The sequence below is a fragment of the Balaenoptera ricei genome, chromosome 20, assembly GCF_028023285.1.
Source record: "Balaenoptera ricei isolate mBalRic1 chromosome 20, mBalRic1.hap2, whole genome shotgun sequence".
Classification (NCBI taxonomy): domain Eukaryota; kingdom Metazoa; phylum Chordata; class Mammalia; order Artiodactyla; family Balaenopteridae; genus Balaenoptera; species Balaenoptera ricei.
Window position 1 is genome coordinate 6,770,774 of NC_082658.1, and position 19,083 is coordinate 6,789,856.

The following is a 19,083-nucleotide window of genomic DNA, read 5'->3' on the forward strand; positions in this document are numbered from 1 at the left end:
ACAAGCCACAACCTAGCCTCCTGCTTCTTCTCAGTCCGGTGCATCTGCCTCTTAACCTTGACGTTCAAGACCTTGGCAATGACTTTTGGTGGCTGAACTGAAAGATATACATTTCTGGAAACTTTAGAGCCAGAGCAGGAAGGGAAGGGCATTCTGGGGACTCCAGATGGTGGCATTCGGAGCTACTATCTGCAAGCTCTCAGGTGACACATCACACGTTAGGACTAGTTTCCTATGCTCGTGTGGCCATTCTGGGCGAGCTGGGGGCACTTGTCACAAGGAATATGTGTGTGTATATTTAGAGTCTGAGCTCCCCGAAGGAGGAGTCCCTGCAGGCTTGCTGAGACCTGCTCTGTACTCGCCCTGAGCTGGGTCCAGTGGGAGCTGCATGGGAAGGAAGGTCACAGACCGAGGACCTTCAGGCCAAGTGGAGGACATGTGTCCAAGACGAGCAATCATTCAGGGACTCTGGGGTCATTGTGCCACCTTGGAGGTCCAGGCCTTGAGCCGGGGCTGCTCCTGGAAGGGCTGGTCCCCAGGGCAGTCGCTCTGTGGGTGCTGTCCGGGGCCCTCGCTCCTCCCCCAGGGCGCTCACCCTGACCACCTCGACTACGGGGAAACCGAGGGAGTCACTGGCTGGACCAGGAGGGACCTTGACACTGCGGTTTGGGGGGTAGGAGGGAAGGGGAGGTGAGCTGTGGGACTGGGGAGGGTCTCCTTACTGGAAATACGTACAGAACCTGCGACACGGCCGGGGCGTCTCAGGCCCCGGCGGTGGCCTTGCTCCCTCAGTGAAGACCTCCATCTTTTCAGCAGCTCCAGAAACAGAACCGAAAAGAAGCCGAACGAGGAAGCAGCGAAGCACGAGGAAAAGCAGAAGTGGGAGGCTGGAGGCCTGACACTCCTCCTCGAGGGGGGACTGAAGCCTTGGGACCAGCTGTGGCCTGGCGCTGTTGCAGGTGACATCTCTGCTGGAGAGATGGCCTGGTGGTACCAGGCCACGTGGCTGCCCCCAGCTCTGCTGCTTCTCTGGATCCCAGGTGAGGGGCTGCGGTGGGGGGGGGGGCAGGCGGGGGGAGGAGGGAAGGTGCGAAGGGGAGAGCTGCAGGGGAGGTGTCAGGAGACTCAGAATGGGACGCCCTCTGTCCACCGCATAAGACACACATCCTCGGAAGGGTAGGGCTGAGGGTCTGTCTCCCCTTCTGCATCCATCTGGCCTTAGATGAGCCACAGTGGGGCAAAGATGTGGGCCCGGAGGAAGGGCTTTGCAGGAGGTTTGGGGATGAATTATTACAGGAAGAAGGAGGGCGAGAGGCAGGCACACCAGAGTGAGTGGCAGGGTGACCACCAAGCGCACCCGGGGACATGTTTATTGTCAGGATGCTCCCTGTGGTTCACGGGTCCCAGGGGGTGGAGGAACCTTGGGGACCAGGCAGGGGCAGGCCTTGGTCTCAGGGTCATGGAGGTGAATGACTGTCCAGGGCGGCTCGAGGGGCAGGGATCTGAGGACTAGGGGGCCAGTGGTTTCCAAGGAAGGGAGATGGGACTCCCATCTCATGGGGAGAGTGGGGCAGAGCAGCTGTGGGACAGAAGGGGGAGGCTTGCTCCGGGGAGAAGAGGGCGTCCTTGCACTTATTTCTCTCCTAAGCCTCCAGGAGATTTCAGGGCTCTCCTCAGATTGCTCCTGCAGTCTTGCTAAGTTTATTCCTAGCATTTTTAATTTGGGGGTTGTTTTGCTTATAAATTGCACGTTTTCTTCAATTCTATTTGCCAACTAGTTGTCAATAGGAAAGCTGTGAGTTTTTGTGTATTAATTTTGAAATTGGTCATCCTCTCACCACTCATTTTTAAAAAATATTTATTTATTTGGTTGTGCTGGGTCTTAGTTGCGGCTGGTGGGCTCCTTCGTTGCAGCTCACTGGCTCCTTAGTTGCGGCTCAGCAGCTTCTTAGTTGCGGCATGCAAACTCTTAGTTGCGGCATACATGTGGGATCTAGTTCCCTGACCAGGGATCAAACCTGGGCCCCCTGCATTGGGAGTGGGTAGTCTTAACTTCCCCACCAGGGAAGTCCCACCACTCATTCTTCTACTGACCCTCTAGGGTGTTCATGGGATCTGCCTGCATGGAGGGTTCGCTGCTTCTCTGGTTTCCTCTCTCATTGATCACGGGCTGGTTTGGCCAGAATGATGTCCAGGACAGAGGCGGCAGCAGTCATGCCTGCCTTGTCCCTGACTGGGCAGGTGTCCAGAGTTTCCGTTAAGTGTAAAGAAGGCATCCCCTTGTGTTTTTAAAAACAGCAGCCTCAGGTGTCGGATGATTTTTCATTATCGAGAGAGATGATTACAGGCCACACCTCATTTTATTGTGCTTTGCTTTATTGCGCTTCATTGATACTGCAGGGGTCTTTTTGTTTGTTTTGGTTTGTTTATTTGTATTTGTTTTATTTTTACAAATTGAATGTTTGTGGCAACCTGCATCGAGCAAGTCTATTGGCTCCATTTTTCCAACAGCTTTTGCCCACTACGTGTCTCTGTCACATTTTGGTAATTCTTGCAATATTTCAAACCCTCCACCAGCAAAAAAGATGACAAGTCACTGAAGGCTCAGATAATGGGTAGCATTTTTTAGCGAAGTATTTCTTAATTAAGGTATGTACATTTTTTTTTTTAAGACATAATGTTATTGCACACTTAATAGACCATAGTATAGTGTAAACATAACTTTTATAAACCAAAAACTTCATGTGACTTGCTTTATTGTGATATTCGCTTTACTACGGTGGTCTGGAACCAAATCTGCAATATTGCCTAAGTATGCCTGTAATTTTTTCTCCTTGGAACTATTCAAGTGGCGAATTATATTAAGATATTTGGCTGGATTTTAGTCTTGATGTATTATACTGACTTCATGATAAGAATTAGGGAGGTTTTCCTGTTTCTTTATCCCCTGCAAATGTTTAAATAAAATTGGGATTGTTTGGTCCTTGAAGGTTTTGAGAGAACTAACTTGTGAAACTGTCTGGCTTTTGCTCCTCTTTTTTTGGAAAGGAAAGAAAAAGGAACTTCTCTTTTTTTCTTTCCCCCCAGCTTTACTGAGGTATAATTAACAAATAAAGATTGTGTATATTTATGGTGTATAATTACGGTGATGTTTTGATACCCGTATACACTGTGAAATAATTACCTCACCTCACATAGTTATCATTGGGAAAGGACCCCTTGATAACACTTACCAGAATTGGTCTACATTAAAAAAATCTTTTCTGGGCTAATACTGGTAATTTATACTTTCCTAGAAAATCACCAGTTTTGCCCAAGTTTACAAATGTTTTTGTAGAGACTTGCAAATTACCCCGGGCTATTTTCTTTTTAATTGTGTATGTGTGTCTTCTCCTTTTTTTCTTGATCTGGCTTCGCACAGGAATGTCTATTTTGTTGTTTGTTACTCCCAAAAGAAAAATCAGCTTTTCAGTGTATGTACTAGTTCCATGGTTTTTCTTTTCCTAATTTACTAACTTCCGCTCTGGCTTTACTCTTTTCTCCTGGGTGGCGTGTGTATGCATGTGTTCCTCTCTCGACTTCTTGCGTTGGATGATTCACTCGTTTATCTGAGATTTAGTGGGATGAGACTTTGTGATTCTAAAGTAAAACATTAGGACAAAAAGGAACATCCTGTTAGAAGAGATAGAGACAGACAGATAGATAGACAGACAGGGAGAGAGAGATAATGAGAGACAGAGACAGAGCCCCACAGAGAGACAGGGGAACAGACAGAGACAGAAAAAAAGAGACAGTGAGAGACAGAGTGAGAGAGACAGATGGAGAGAGAGAAGGACAGACAGAGAGACAGAGTTAAAAACTTTGGTCCTGGGCTTCCCTGGTGGCGCAGTGGTTGAGAATCCGCCTGCCAGTGCAGGGGACACGGGTTCGAGCCCTGGTCTGGGAAGATCCCACATGCCACGGAGCAACTGGGCCCATGAGCCACAACTGCTGAGCCCGTGCTCCGCAACAAGAGAGGCCGTGACAGTGAGAAGCCCGCGCACCGCGGTGAAGAGTGGCCCCCACTCGCCGCAACTAGAGAAAGCCCTCGCACAGAAACGAAGACCCAACACAGCCAAATAAATAAATAAATAAATTTATTAAAAAAAAAATCTTAGGGGTGACAGCGTGGACGGGGGAGGACTCTCTGGCTGATGGGAGGTGGCTGGCATGAGATGGGGGAACACTGGGGGGTGACCCCCAGGGCGCCCCTGACCCAAGCCCACCTAATGAACAGCCAGACTCGGTTGTGTTTTCCAGGCTGTTTGTCCCTGAGTGGCCCCAGCAGAGTGACAGGCGTCGTGGGGGGATCCCTGAGCGTGGAGTGTCGATACGCGGAGAAATACAGAGACAACAGCAAATACTGGTGCAAAGCCCCATGTTTGTTATTGTGGAAGATTGTGGAGACCAAAGCGTCAGAGAGAGAAGTGATGAGGGGCCACGTGTCCATCAGGGACCATCCTGCAAACCTCACCTTCACAGTGACCTTGGAGAGCCTCAGAGAGGACAATGCAGGAACGTACGAGTGTGGGATCACGGTACCATTTTCACTTGACCCCACCGTCCACGTTGTGGTGTCTGTGTTCCCAGGTGAGCCGTGCACACCCCTTCCCCCTGTACCAGCAACAGGGCTACCTGAAGAGTGTCAGGTCAGAATAGCCAAGGCAGAAACCTGATCAGAGACCAAACTCTGTGTGTGTGTGTGTGTGTGTGTATGTGTGAGAGAGAGAGAGAGAGAGAGTCAGGGCGCTGGCACCTCTCCTCAGTCTTGAGCGATGGGAAGGTGCCTGTCAGGGGGAGGGGAGGCCGAGAGAGTGAGTGTGCCAAGGAGAGAGGGGGGCGTGCTGGGGGCAGCCCCACAGAAAGTGGGGAGCTGAGTGGAGAGGCGGGACGGTGGGGGGTGTCCGGGTGCCGAGTGCAGTGGGAATGCTAACAAGATCTGCAGTCCAGACAGCCGTCTCTGGCAGGCAGCGTGTGGCTGTGACTTGGGGTTGGGGGAGAACGAGCCTGGGAGTGGGAGTGACTGTGGGCCCTCCAGAGGACCCTGACCTCATCAGCAGGATGGAATCGGGACTGTTGGGGACCTGTGTCCTGTTTGGAAATGCTCACTCGGCCCCGGGAGGGTCCTGGGGAGACTTTGGCTGCAGGGTCCTCCATCCTGCCCTCTTCCTGAGTGAGCATTTTGTGTGAAATCAAACAATAAAGGTATTGGCGAGTGGTGGGAGAGTCAGAGAGCGCTCCCTGGGTCTGATTTGTGTTTCTGCACCAGCAGCAGTGTCAACCCACCCTACTACTGTGGCCGAGACCTCGACAACCACAATCAATATTTCAACCATGTCGTTCACCACCCTGGCCATAGCGAGTCCCACCTACAGCGCCAGCAACGAGGAGGAAGCCATGCAGGGGTGGGGGTAAGGCGCCCGAGTCCCCATGTCTTGGAGGTGGGCTTCCTCTTGTCCATTTGGGGTCGGGAGCCCCATCCCTGTTGGCTGGGGACCTCTGGCTCCCTTGCACCCAGGCTGGAAGCCGGTCTGTATCTCCTAGCTTGGGTTGTAGGGGTCAGGGTGAACCTGCCCTGGGCTCTGAGAGAGGGCTCAGGCCGGGCAGAAGCTGGGGGGGTGGATGGAGGGAAAGTAAATTTAATGAGAGCTGATGATATCCTACCAGGCACATACTAAATGCCTCACATGAATGTTCTCATTTGTTACTCACAACCTTTACCGTTATTACCCTCATTTTACAGACCAGTAAACCAAGGCTCTGAGAGGTTAAGTGATTGGCTGGGTCATGCAGGCACTGAGGCAGGCTAGGCTCCCAAGCCAAGTTTGTGAGATTCCAAAGTCTTAGATTCTTTCTTCTAAATTCGTGATTCTCGATCCTTTTTTTTGGGGGGGGGAGGCCAAAAACCCCAGGAGAATCTGACAACATTTATAGATTCTCTCCCCAGAAAATACATACTGTCAGAAACCATTTCTGGGGTTCACAGACTCTCTATTCTGACACCACCTGGTGCCCTGCCAGTTGATTCCGGCACTGACCACCTGGAGTTAGCACAGACCCCAGCGTCCCATAAGACTCCTAAGGCTCAGTCCCATAAGACGGCTGACTTCAGAAGTGCCAGAGCACTTTGCGGATTCCCCAGGTCATCACATTTCTGATCAATTGGATGCCAGTTTGGGGGTTCCCATGGGAAGTGCTGTACTTACAGTTTTATCATAAAGGATAAATGTCAGGACCAGCCAATGGAGAGACACACTCAGGGTGAGGTCTGGGAGGGTCCTGAATGCAGAGTTTCCCTGCCCTTTCCCAGTGGGGTCAGGGGACATCACCCTCCCAGGACATTGATGTGTTCACCAGCCAGGAAGTTCCTCCAAGCCTTAGTGTTCGTAGTTTTTATTTGGGTCTCATGACGCAGGCATGACTGATTGAGTCATTGTCTGCATGACTGATCTCACTCCCCAGCCCCCCTTCACTTCCCTGAAGGTCAGGCTGGCTCAGAGCCCCAGATCTCTAATTACGTGGTCAGTCTTTCTGGCGACCAGCTCCCATCCTGGGTCATGCCATCTCTCAGCAAAAACTCAGGCAGATCTAAGGGGCTCGTGAATAACAAACGTACTCCTATTACTAGGAAAATCCCAAGGATTTAGAGTCTTCCTTCCAGGAGCCAGGGGCAAAGGCCAGTCAGGTTCTTTATTACATGACACCCCCAAGGCCCCTCCACTGGCTTCCTGACAACCCAAGTGACAATCCTAGTAACAGGCAAGGTGAAATGCAGGCCCCAAATATGCCACTTCCAGAAACTGGCTCTGCAGATACACACCTGGGGGACAGAGCTGGGTTTTGTATGGCTGAAGCCTATGCAATTTACAGGGGGCGGGGGAGTGCATCTTTAAGAAAAGACTAGAGCATTATAGATGCAAACCAGGCATTAAAGAAGGGGCCCGAGCAAGTGAGGGACCAGAAACCCCAGGTTATGTCAGCTTCCCAGGAGCTCAGCTGCTGCTCGTCCAAATATGAAGTGGTATAGTTACAAGGTGATTTTTTGCAGCCATGTTTGTAATTGAAGTCGACTGGGAGAAATGCCCATAGAGAGGGAAGAGTTAAATAATTTATGGTCCGTCCATGCAATGGAATACTATGAAGCTGTAAAAAAACAAACAAACAAAAAAACACACCCCGAAGGACTTCTTTACGTACTGACACGGAAAGCTCTCCAAGATGCATTGTTAAGTAAAAAAACTAGTGTTTATACTCTGCCTCTTTTGTGTGAAAAAAGGACATCTATAAAAATAATATACATTCGTATTTTCTTGTATCTGAATAAAGAGCCTCTGGAAGGTTCTTAGGTATACCGTGTGTGTGTCTGTGGGGGGATTTAGGTAGATGGGGGATGTGTAGAAAGGAGACTTTATACCATCTACATTTTTTTCAATGGGACCTTATCTAACTATTGAACAAGAGAGGGAAGACATGATGTCCCACCTCACCCTCTCTCCCCTCAGGCTCCAAGTGCCGCTGGCCTTGTTGGCACTTCTGCTGCTTCTGTTGGCGGGCATCTCACTGCTGGCCTGGAGAATGGTTCAGAGACGGATCAAAGGTGAGTGAGTTCCTTACACCTGCTGCCCCAGGGTAGGCAGGCCCCGCCCACAGCCTCTGGTCTTCGAGGCTCTGTGTCCTGGTTCCCAGAATGGTCCTGAGACCACATATCCCGGGTGACCCTAGAGGGCAGACCCCAGAGGCGGTGTCCTGGCATGGCGGATCCAGGCTGTGGGAGATGGCTCACCGAAAAGAGGTGTTTCCCACAGCGGGGCCTGGGGTGGGTGCTGGTGCTTCTGTCTAAACCCTTCCGTGACCTCCCACACTCTCCAAAGTCCAGGTCCCCACAGGACAGTGAAGGCCCTCTGCAATCTGCCCATCCTTACACTCTGGAAGGCAGCTGTTTCCCAACTTCTTCTGCGTTTGCTCTGGGCGCCTGGGGTGCCCCCCTGCCTCTCTGTGGCTCACTCCTGCTGGGCCCTAAGCACTGCTCTCAGATTTCCTTTCCTCTGGGACCTTTTCTTGGCCCCCAAAGAGCAGCTTAGGGGCCCTTTCCGGGTGGACCTCGGTTCTCCCACCATCATAGCCCTTTTCATACCAGATTGTCACACCTGCTTCCATGCCTGCCTGCCCACCGGCCCGTGCGACTCCTTAAGATCAAGGATCCTGACTCAAGAAAGTACAGTACTTGTTGAATGAATGTATTATTTAATATCGTCACATCGGGCACCCCAGGAAGCTCCAGGCATCTTGTGGTCCAGTCGCTCTTCTCTGAGCTCAGATTAAAAGAGAGAACGTAGGGTGCACCCAGCATCCTGTCCGGCGCTCAGTAAGTAGGTGCTCAATAAACAGTTGAGCAAATTAAATAAACAGAAGAACGGAGGAACCAGTGAAGCTGTGGTCTTGTTGCTGGCTGGAGGCCCAACTGTCACCTGGAGGAGAGCAGGTTTCTGCCTGAGCTGGAATGTGAGCCTTAAGTTTGCTTACTGGGCTGAGGGTTCTTGATTCCATGTGCACAGGGTTCTGGGGGGATGTTCATTCGTAGTTACCAATGCTGAGCTTTTCAAGGTTGCTCTGCTCCATAGCTGCAGTGCTAACTGGGAGTTGGTACTTTCTGGGGGCCGGGTGGAGGGGACCCTGCATTACTCTCTCACCTCCAGCCTCCCCGTGGGGTTCAGCCTCTCCCCCCAGCACAGCTCAGGCCTTTAGGAGAGAAATCAGCCTCAGCATATGTGTCCTTGGTGGATGGAAAGAAAACCACTTCCTCTTCCCCATCTGCTGTTCCCATATCATTTTTGGGAACCCTCCCCCTAAACTTCAGCCCATACTGCTTACCACGTGGGGGTTTTCCCAGCCTGGATTGCCTCAGATCTGTGGGTCCCGGCCATCTCCACGGTGCCCTTTCACCTAAAAAGCACCGCCCCCCCCCCCCCCGCTTAAAAAAGGGATGTGTGATCGCTGTAGAAAATTGGAAGAGTAAGTAAAGCACGAAGAAGGAAATCAACTCACCGTAATAAATAAAAACGGAAGCTCGCACCACCTAGAGAAAACCAACCACGGGCATTTGAGTCACGCCCTTGCAGTCCCTTGCATATCTGACTTCTTAAAATGTTTGCATCATACTGTAATTCCACTTTTAAACCTTAACATATTGTACGATTTTCCCTGCTAATAATGTTCTTCTGAAAATCCCTGACTCAGAGTTGACTTGTGCCGGTGGGTGACACCTTGTTACGTGATCTTTGTTTAACAGGAGAAAGGTTTTCTGTTCAAGTAGGCTGACTGGCCCTCCCCCGCTCTGCGTCTCAGCTCCTGTCTCCTGGCTGCATCCGGGGTTGTCTTCCCGGTGTCCTTGCCCCGCCCGCCTCAGCCTGATGCCTGCCCTACCACCCACTCATGGTTCTTCCCCTCAGCCCACTCTTGTTCATTCATTCATTCACTCATTCACTCACTCAGCAAAGCTGTCCTGAGCACCTATTGTGCACCAGGGCCTGTGTCGGGCTCTTGGGGACACTGTCATGACCATGATAGACTGGGTCCGCCTTCAGGGTGCATCCCGTCCAGCTGGCTGCCACCCAACCCTTTCAATGCCAACTTCCCTCCCCAGGAATGGACTCCCATCCCTTCCTCACCAGCCCCCTTCCTCCTTCCCATCAAATCACCCGTCTCAGCTGAAGGGACGGAGGGTAGTGGGGCACCCGCCTGCAGCATTTGGAACAAAATGTGTTCATATCTCAGAGCCCCTGGTTGCATGTTCCTCTGAGTCAACTGGTGGGGCTTAGCAAACACTTCTGTCGTACGTGGCCTTGTGTCTGCTGAAGGTGGGTATCTCACCTTTGACTTTGGGGCCCCCTCCCTGAGGCTGGACAGTGTCTCCCCGCAGCATTTAGTAGACTGGGCTCTGGAGTTGCCTGGCGGTGCACCCAGACCTAGGGCATTCTGGCTGCGTGTGCATCACCTGCTCCCCATCGGCTCCTGGGGCCCCGGGTTGAAAAGGCCAGGGGTGCACAGAGTTTTGCTCGGAGGCAGGACACCTGCAGAGCCACGCTGCAGGAGCCAGAAGCAAACGGCTGTGTGACCTGAGCTGCGATCCCTCAGAGCTGACAGGGCCTCGTGTCTGGGAGGGACAGACTCCCAGGCCAGGGGGTCAGAGCAGATGACCCTTGTGACTTTGTATAGTTTGATGCGGCTCTAGGTCTCTGCAAGGACACTGCCTTTTGTTTTATTATTTTATTTTTAAAAATTTAGGGCTTGTTAAAACACAGATAGCTGGACTTCATCCCCAACGTTGATAATTTAGTACATCAGCAGTGGGGCCTGCAGATCTGCATTTTTTTTAATTGCGATAAAAAAAATACCTACCGTAAAATTTTTTTTTTTTTTTTTTTTTTGGCTGAGTTGGGTATTTGTTACTGTGTGCAGGCTTTCTCTAGTTGCGGCGAGCGGGGGCTACTCTTCGTTGCGGTGCGCAGGCTTCTCATTGTGGTGGCTTCTCTTGCTGCAGAGCACGGGCTCTACGCATGCGGGCTTCAGTAGTTGTGGCTCACGGGCTCTAGTTCGCAGGCTCAGTAGTTGTGGCGCATGGGCTTAGTTGCTCCACGGCACGTGGGATCTTCCCCGACCAGGGCTCGAACCCGGTCCCCTGCATTGGCAGGTGGATTCTTAACCACTGCGCCACCAGGGAAGCCCCCTACCATAAAATTTGCCTTCTTAACCATTTCTAAGTTTACAGTTCAGTAGAGTCATGTTTATTTACATTGTTGCAAAAGAGACTTCTAGAACTTTTTCATCATACAGACACTTCCTTTTAAATGAGTGTCCTTCCTTTCTTGTCTCTCCCACCTGGGAATTTTTTTTGTTTTTGGCCATGCCACGCAGTGTGCGGGATCTTAGTTCCCTGACCAGGGATCGAACCCATGCCCCCTGCATTGGAAGCATGGAGTCCTAACCACTGGACTGCAGGGGAAGTCCCTGGGGAACATTTTTATGAGTGACTGTTTGGAGAACTACCTTTGTTTGGCCCCTCTCCGCAAGCTGGAGCCTTCCTGCTCATTCGTTTATTCATTCATTTCCTCATTCACTAATTCACCCATTCAACAAACCCTTGAGTTCCTACCATGCTACCGGCCTGAAGCGATAGGTCCCCAGGGCTGAAGTCTCTGGGGAAAGGCCTTCCTCCGGTTGGACCATAGGGATCCCCGTCCCTGCCTTGCGCTGGGATTCGATCTCCTCTCTCTTCTCTCGTCTCCTTAGCTGGTGAGAATCCAGAGCCTCACCAGAACCCCAGTCAGGTAAGAAAGGCTACTGCAGGAGGTGTCTGGGTAGCTGGGGGGCCACAGAGGAGGTTTGGGGCCTGCACTGTCCCATCAGCCAGTGGAGGTCTGTGTGGATCGCACGTGGATGGAGCGAGGTGCTCACCCCGAGCGGGAAGGACAGTGCCTGGGAGATCCGGTCACCGGGTCCTCATGAACTCTAGCCAGTCTCTTCCCAGGGAAAGTGGGGTGAGGGAGGGTCCTCCCAGCCCAGCTGTTGACCTGACCATTCAAATGCTCCCCAGAGAGGACCAGAGTGTGGGAAGGGGGAGGCCGAGTGGGAAGGCTGGGACACTGAGAGCAGAGAGGGAAAGGGGAGATGCTTGCAGAGAAGGAGGGACAGAGGGCCCTCTGGGCTGGACCATGGAGGGGCTCTGTGGACACCCAGCAAGCCCTCACACCTCATGCCCACCCTAGGCTGCTGAACAGAGTGAACCCTGCTATGAGAATCTAGAGCTGCAGATGTGGCCCCCTCTGGAACAGCCCGTTAGACCCACCCAGGAGGAGGTGGAATACAGCAACTTGGTGAGTGCAAGGGCCCAGCTCCCGTCACAGGGACCCCGGGCTATGATAGAGGCATCACCTTGTGGGGTGGCAGCAGGCAGAGAGGCGAGTGAGGGGATCCACAGTGTTTCTCTAGGACCAGGACATGTAGAAAACGGGGCAAGTGTAGATTTTGCCAAAGGTTGTTGTCCTTGTAGCTGGGGGTGAGGGGGGTGGGGTGGGAGATGAGGGAGCTATTGAAATGGCCAGTGATAATCAATAGTCAATAAAGTACAGCATTTATTAGGCACCAACCATGTACCATACACCCAACGTTAAAGACTATGATTTCTCACTGTTTTGGTCCTATCATCTCTTTGGAATGAACTCTGCTTTTCAGATTTTTATCAATGACCCCCCTATGGGGTCAACCCTTCGGCACAGCCATTGTAAAGTAGAATAATGGAAGAGGTTGCCTCCCAACTCCACCCGGCCCAGGGTCGTAAGCCACCCATTAGTGGAACAGTTTAGACAGAGGCTGAGCGATCAGTTGTTAGAGAAGATGAGGGGGAGATTTAAGCATCAGACACGTGGCCCTGAGACTAACAACATCCTTGTTTTTCTAACTTGGTGACTAATGACCTCAAAGTAGACCCCAGGGAATCCCCCGGCTCTGAGGCCTGGGACTTTGTGCTGTGTCTTGACCAGGTCGGGTGGAGCAGGAGGGTGGACAGGATCTTGGAGACCAGGCCTTGCAAGAGGAAGAGGCCGGGACAGAGGGGAAGGGTGGAGCCACCGCCCCCCAGTGGAACCTCTCTAAGGCCCTGTCTGGTGTCTCCCAGACTCCACCCTCAGCTGGGGGGTTCCTGCTTCCCCTGCCTCTCCTGAGCCTCTGGTCTCTGTCTCTGCAGGGGCTCCTCAGTGAAAACCTTCACTACATCTCCGTGGTATTTGATTCCCGAAGCCAGGATTCTAAGACGGACAGAATTCCCTCCCAGAAGCCCCAGACGCAGGAGCCAGTATACAGCATGGTTAAGAAGACATAAGCTTGTGTCTCCAGCCTTGCCAACTGGAGGGCTCTGTGGGTCACAGGAGGCCCAGGGCTCAGCCCCCACCCACGTCTGCCTCCACCTGCTCCCCTTGATGGTGACCGACAAGGCAGCTGGGCTCCCCAGAATTGTCCCTCTTGTGCCATCAGCCAGGCTGGCTTCATTGAGGACGACCGGGAGTGGGGTTCTGGATGGACCTGTGGGAAACCTTCCATCCTACTGGCTCTCGATGCATCTCTCCTGTCTTCTCTGCTTCATCCTAGCTCTGTGTGTGGAGGGCAGGAGCTCAGCCCCATGTGACTCCAGGAAAAGATGTGGCTCATGTAGGGTGGTACCTTCCAATAGCTTTGTAAATCACAGCCCCATGGAAATGCCTGGGATTGCTGGGGAGTGGGGAGAACTGATGGAGAGCCAGAAGAATACAAAGGCACTGAAGGCTGGGTCCCCCTCATCTTACAGACAAGGAGACTAAGACCCAGAGAGAAGAGAGTCTTGCCCATGGCTCCAGAACTAGCGGCACGTTCCTCTGGACTCTTAGGTTTACTGTTAATATAAGAGATATTAATAAAGTTTAAAGTATCTTAAGAGAGAAGAAAAAATTAAAAGAAAAATCCTTTCTTTTGAAGGTTGAATAATATTCCATTTATGTATATATCACGTTATGCTTATCCATTCATCTGTCAGTAGATACTTGGGTTGCTTCTACGTTTTAGCTCTTGTGGAAAATGCTGTTATGAACATGGTGTACGAGTATCTCTTCGAGACCCTGCTTTCAATTCTTTTGGGTATATACCCAGAAGTGGAATTGCTAAATCATATGATAAACTATTTTTAATTTTTGAGGAACTGCAATACAGTTACCTGCAGCAGCTGTATCATTTTACATTCTCACCAACAGTGCACAAGGGTTTCCAATTTCTCCACATCCTTTTCAACACTTGGTTTTGTTTTTCTGGTTTTTGTTTGTTCGTTTTTTTTAAAAGTAGCTATCCTAATGGACGTGAGGTGGTATCTCATTGCAATTTTGATTTGCATTTCCCAAGTGATTAATGATGTTGAGCACTTTTCATGTGCTTATTGGCCATTTGTATATCTTCTTTGAAGAAATGTCTATTCAAGCCTTTTGCCCATTTTCAAATTGATTTTTTTGTAGTTGTTGAGTTTTAGTTGTCTATATATTCTGGATATTAATCCTTGTCAGATATACGATTTGCAAATATTTTCTCTCATTCTGTGGGTTGCCTTTTTACTATGTTGATAGTGTCTTTAGAGCACAAAACTTTAAAATTTTCATGAAGTCCAATTTGTCCATTTTTTCTTTTGTTGCCTGTGTTTTTTGGGTCATATTCAAGAAATCATTGCCATATCCAAGGTTGTGAAGATTTTGTCGCATATTTTCTCCTAAGAGTTTAATGGCTTTAGGTCTGACATTGAGGTCTTTGATCCATTTTGAGTTAATTTTGTATATGCTGTTACGTAAGGGACCAACTTAATTCTTTTGCATGTAGATATCCAGTTTTTCCAACACCGTTTGTTGAAAAGACTGTCCTTTCTCCATTGAATGGTCTTGACCCTCAAGTCAAAAATCATTTGACTATATATGTGAGGGTTTATTTCTGGACTCTATTTTATTCCATTGGTCTATGTGTTTGACTTTATGCCAGGATCACTCTCTCTTTTTTTTTTAAATTAAATTATTTATTTATTTATTTTTGGCTTAATTGGGTCTTCGTTGCTGTGCACAGGCTTTCTCTAGTTGTGGCGAGCGGGGGCTACTCTTTGTTGCGGTGCGTGGGCTTCCCATTGCAGTGGCTTCTCTTGTTGTGGAGCACGGGCTCTAGGTGCGCGGACTTCAGTAGTTGTGGCACGTGGGCTCAGTAGCTGTGGCTCTCGGGCTCTAGAGCACAGGCTTATTAGTTGTGGCACATGGGCTTAGTTGCTCCACGGCATGTGGGATCTTCCCAGACCAGGGCTCGAACCCGTGTCGCCTGCATTGGCAGGCGGATTCTTAACCACTGCACCACCAGGGAAGTCCCCAGGATCACTCTCTTTTAATTACTGTGGCTTTACAGTAAGTTTTGAAACCAGGAAGTGTGAGTCTTCTAGGTTGTTCTTCTTTTTCAAGATTGTATTGGTTATTGGGGGTCCCATGAGATTCCATATGAATTTTAGGATGGGTTTTCTATTTCTGCAAAAAATGTCATTGGAATTTTGATAGGAATTGCATTGAATCTATAGATCACTTTAGGTAGTATTTTTATCTTAACAACATTAAGTCTTTCAATCCATGAACATGGGATGTGTTTTCATTTATTTACGTCTTCTTTAATTTCTTTCAGCAATGTTTTATAGTTTTCATTGTACAAGTCTTTCACCTCCTTGCTTAAGTTAATTCCTAAGTATTTTGTTCTTTTTGATGCTATTGCCAATGGAATTGTTTTCATAATTTCCTTTTCAGATTGTTAACTGTTAATGTACAGAAATGCAACTGATTTTTGTGTGTTCATTTTGTACCCTGTTACTTTGCCAAATTCATTTATTCATTCTAACAGGGTATTTTTGGTGGAATCTTTTTGGGTTTTCTACATATAAGATCATATCATCTGCAAACAGATAATTTTACTTCTTTCTTCCCAATTTGGATGCCTTCTATTTCTTTTTCTTGCATAATTGCTCTGGCTGGGATTTCCAGTACCATGTTGAATAGAAGAAGCAAAGTGGGCATCCTTACCTTCTTCTTAATCTTAGAGGAAAAGCCGTCATTCTTTCACAGTTGAGTATGATGTCCACTGCGGGTTTTCTATATATGGCTTTTATAATGTTGAAGTAGTTTCCTTCTATTCCTAGTTTGTTGAGTGTTTTTATCATAAAAGGATGTTGAATTTTGCTAAATGCTTTTTCTGCATCAATTGAAATGATCACATGGGCTTTTCCCTTCACTGTGTTAATATAGTGTACTACATTGATTAATTTTTATGTTGAATCATCCTTGCATTCCAGGAATAAATCTCACTTGGTCATGGTGTATAATTCTTTTAGTATTTTGCTGAATTCTGTTTGTTAGTATTTTGTTGAGGATTTTTGCGTCGGTGTTCATAAGAGAAATTGGTCTTTAGTTTTCTTTTCTTATAGTGTCTGGCTTTGATATCAGAGTGATACTGGCCTCATGTAGTGATTCTGGAAGAGTTCCTTTTTTTTCTATTTTTTTGGAAGAGTTTAAGAAGGACTGGTATTAGCGCTTCTTTAAATGTTTGGTGGAATTCACCTGGGAATCCATCTGGTTCTGGGCTTTTCTTTGTGGGGAGGTCTTTGATTACTGATTCAGTCTCCTTATTTTGTTATTAGTCTGTTCAGGCTTTCTATTTCTTCTTGATTCAATCTTGGTAAGTTCTAGAAATTTGCCCATTTTATCTAGGCTATCAAATTTGTTGGTGTACAGTTGTTCGTAGTACTCTCATAAACGTTTTTGTTTCTGTGGAATTGATAGAGATGTCCCCACTTTCCTTTCGAATTTTGGTAATTTCAGTCTTCTGTTTTTCTTAGTCCATCTAGGGAAAGTTTTGTTGATTTTGTTGATCTTTCAAAGAACAAACTTTTGGTTTCGTTGATTTTCTCTCTTTTCCTCTATTCTCTATTTTGTTTACCTCTGCTCTAATATTTATTATTTCCATCCTTCTGCTAGTTTTGGGTTTATCCTTCTTTTTCCAGTTCCTAAAGTTGTAAAGTTAGGTTTTTTATTTGAGATCTTTGCCCCCCTTTTTAATGTAAGCATTTAAATTTCCCACTTAACACTGCTTTTGTTGTGCCCCATAAGTTTTGGTAGGTTGTGTTTATGTTTTCATTTATCTTTAAGTGTTTTCTAATTCCATTTATGATTTCTTCTTTGATCCATTGGTTGTGTAAGAGTGTGCTGTTTAGTTTCCACAGGTTTGTGAATTTTCCAGTTATACTTTTTTTCCCTTTTCAAGTATTTATAAATAAACATAAATTGGTTGGTTATGTGTCAGTGTCAATTAGTTTTTTGAATTCTGTCTCATAATACTGTGTAATCTCTTATAAGAAAAAAAATTTTTTTGAGCATTGAGTAATGCCCTTGCAGTATGAATTGGGCCAACCATCAGATGTGGCTCCTCTCCTGTCTCAATATGAATAAAATGCAGTTAAAAAACAATGAAGAGAATCCAGTTTAACTTTTGTTATTTATTTCTAATTTCATCCTGTTGTGGTCAGAGAAGAAACTTTGTGTATCTATCTTTTTAAATCTATTAAGACTTAGTTTGTGGCCTCATATATGGTCTATCCTGGAAAATGTCCCATGTGCACTTGAGAAGAATAAGTATATTGTTTTTGGGTAGAGTGTTCTGTATGTATCTGTTAGATCTAGTTGATTTATTGTGTTAAGTTCTCTATTTCCTTACTTATCTTCTGTCTGGTCCTTCTATCCATTATTGAGAGTGGGGTACTGAAGTCTCCAACTACTATTGTAGAACTGTCTATGTCTTCCTTCAATTCTGTCTGCTTTTGCTTCACATATTTTGATGGTCTGTTGTTAGGTCCATAATTATGTATAATTGTTGTATCTTCTTGATCTTATTACCTGTCCATGTTTATGTTGTATGAGACAAATAAACCTGAACGTCTTTAGGTAACTGTTTGTTGGAGTTTCTGCTATTTACAGGAAACTACATTCCAAACTGAGGCAGTGCTCTAACCCAGAATCTTTTCCTATTTTGTCAGGGATGTTTGCTAAAACTTCACCATCCACCCAGATGGAGGAGACATCTGTTTGGAGTTCCCCCAGTTGTTCTAATCAAGTCTGTATTCATTCGTTTACTCATTCACTCATCCATCTACCTAGTCATTGGTTCAACAAAAATTATTTGAACACTCAAAGGTACTATTAAATGCAGCAGTGAAACTATAGCAGCAAATACAGTAGTGAAAAAGATACACCATACCTGTTTTCAGAGAACTTGCTGTCTAGTGGGAGCAATATTAAATTACAAAACGAAAACAACCAGAGGAATAGCCAGGTAGCCTCATGCATCTGTGAAACCTGACCATGACACAACGGTAGGTGGAACCCTTCACATACAACACGGTGTTGCGTGGTGTTCCCTGATGCCGTGCAACATGGACTCCTGGCAATGAGGATTTGAAAGGTGGATGTGAAGAGTGTTGAGGGGCCCCATAATGTGGATAGGGGCTTAGTCATGTACCTGTGCAGAGTAAGCGCTCAAAAACATTTGTTGACATGAACTGAGTTCGGTCCAGTCACATTCCAAGCCTGACCTAACGCGGCCCTTAGAGTTATCCCGTTTCCAATCAGAGAGTGACCTCTGCAGGGTGGTTTAAAACATAAAAGGACATGGTAGAAGATAGAATCTAAGACCTAAGAGGTTCTTTGCAGGACTCTGTCTCCTCAAATGGAGTGAATTTTAAGATTTTTATTTAGTCTGAATTTTCACCAATTAGAAAGACATCCTCTGTAAAATGCAAATATCTAGAGCATCAGTCAGGGGAATTGATGCTAGCTGCTGTAACAACCACAGCCATGAAACTGGCTGGCATGGCAGTGGGGGCCAGATCAAGATGGTATTTCTGTCATAGCTGCATGCTGTCCCCACCCCCCACCCCATGAATCTCTAAGGCATGGCGTAGGGATGCTTCCCAGTGTAGACCGCCCAGCATGGTTGCTACCCCTTGGGAGTCCTTCATATCACTTCCTGACAGTGGGGCTCAGTTGAGACCATCCCAGTTCTCCAGAGGAGGTCTACCAGAGAAAGTGGGGCTGGTTCTCCATCTTCTTTTCGCAGAAGTCTTGTTGCCTTAATCTACACAGATTTGCCCAACTTCCTTTCAGGAAGCTCTGCACACCAAAGGACATTGGGAAAGGCAATCTTCGCAAGCCAGATATTTTTTTAAGTTCTTTTATAGCTTTTATAGCCCCTCCAGGGCTCCCGGGGGACGTGTATCATAACTGCATCAGGAAGAGAGGGAACCTGGTGACTCTTCCCTGAACAAATATCTGCTCTAGGGTGATTTGTCGGGAGATGCCTCAACTTACATTTGACTGGATTTCATATTTTAAGTTGTATTTATTAAAAATTAGGCATCGTATTACACAATTGAAAACTCAAAATTTATTGGAGAATGTACAGTGA

The 19,083-nt window shown here is 47.7% G+C and overlaps 1 protein-coding gene across 1 annotated transcript; it reads left to right on the forward strand.

Annotated features, from left to right (window-relative positions):
• Positions 1–979: 979 nt before the first annotated feature.
• Positions 980–12,916, forward strand: LOC132355402 (CMRF35-like molecule 8). Its single transcript, XM_059907723.1, has 7 exons — positions 980–1,040; positions 4,300–4,629; positions 5,309–5,450; positions 7,542–7,636; positions 11,329–11,366; positions 11,805–11,912; positions 12,782–12,916. The coding sequence occupies exons 1-7, from the start codon at positions 980–982 to the stop codon at positions 12,914–12,916; spliced, it is 909 nt and encodes a 302-aa protein (XP_059763706.1).
• Positions 12,917–19,083: the final 6,167 nt, after the last annotated feature.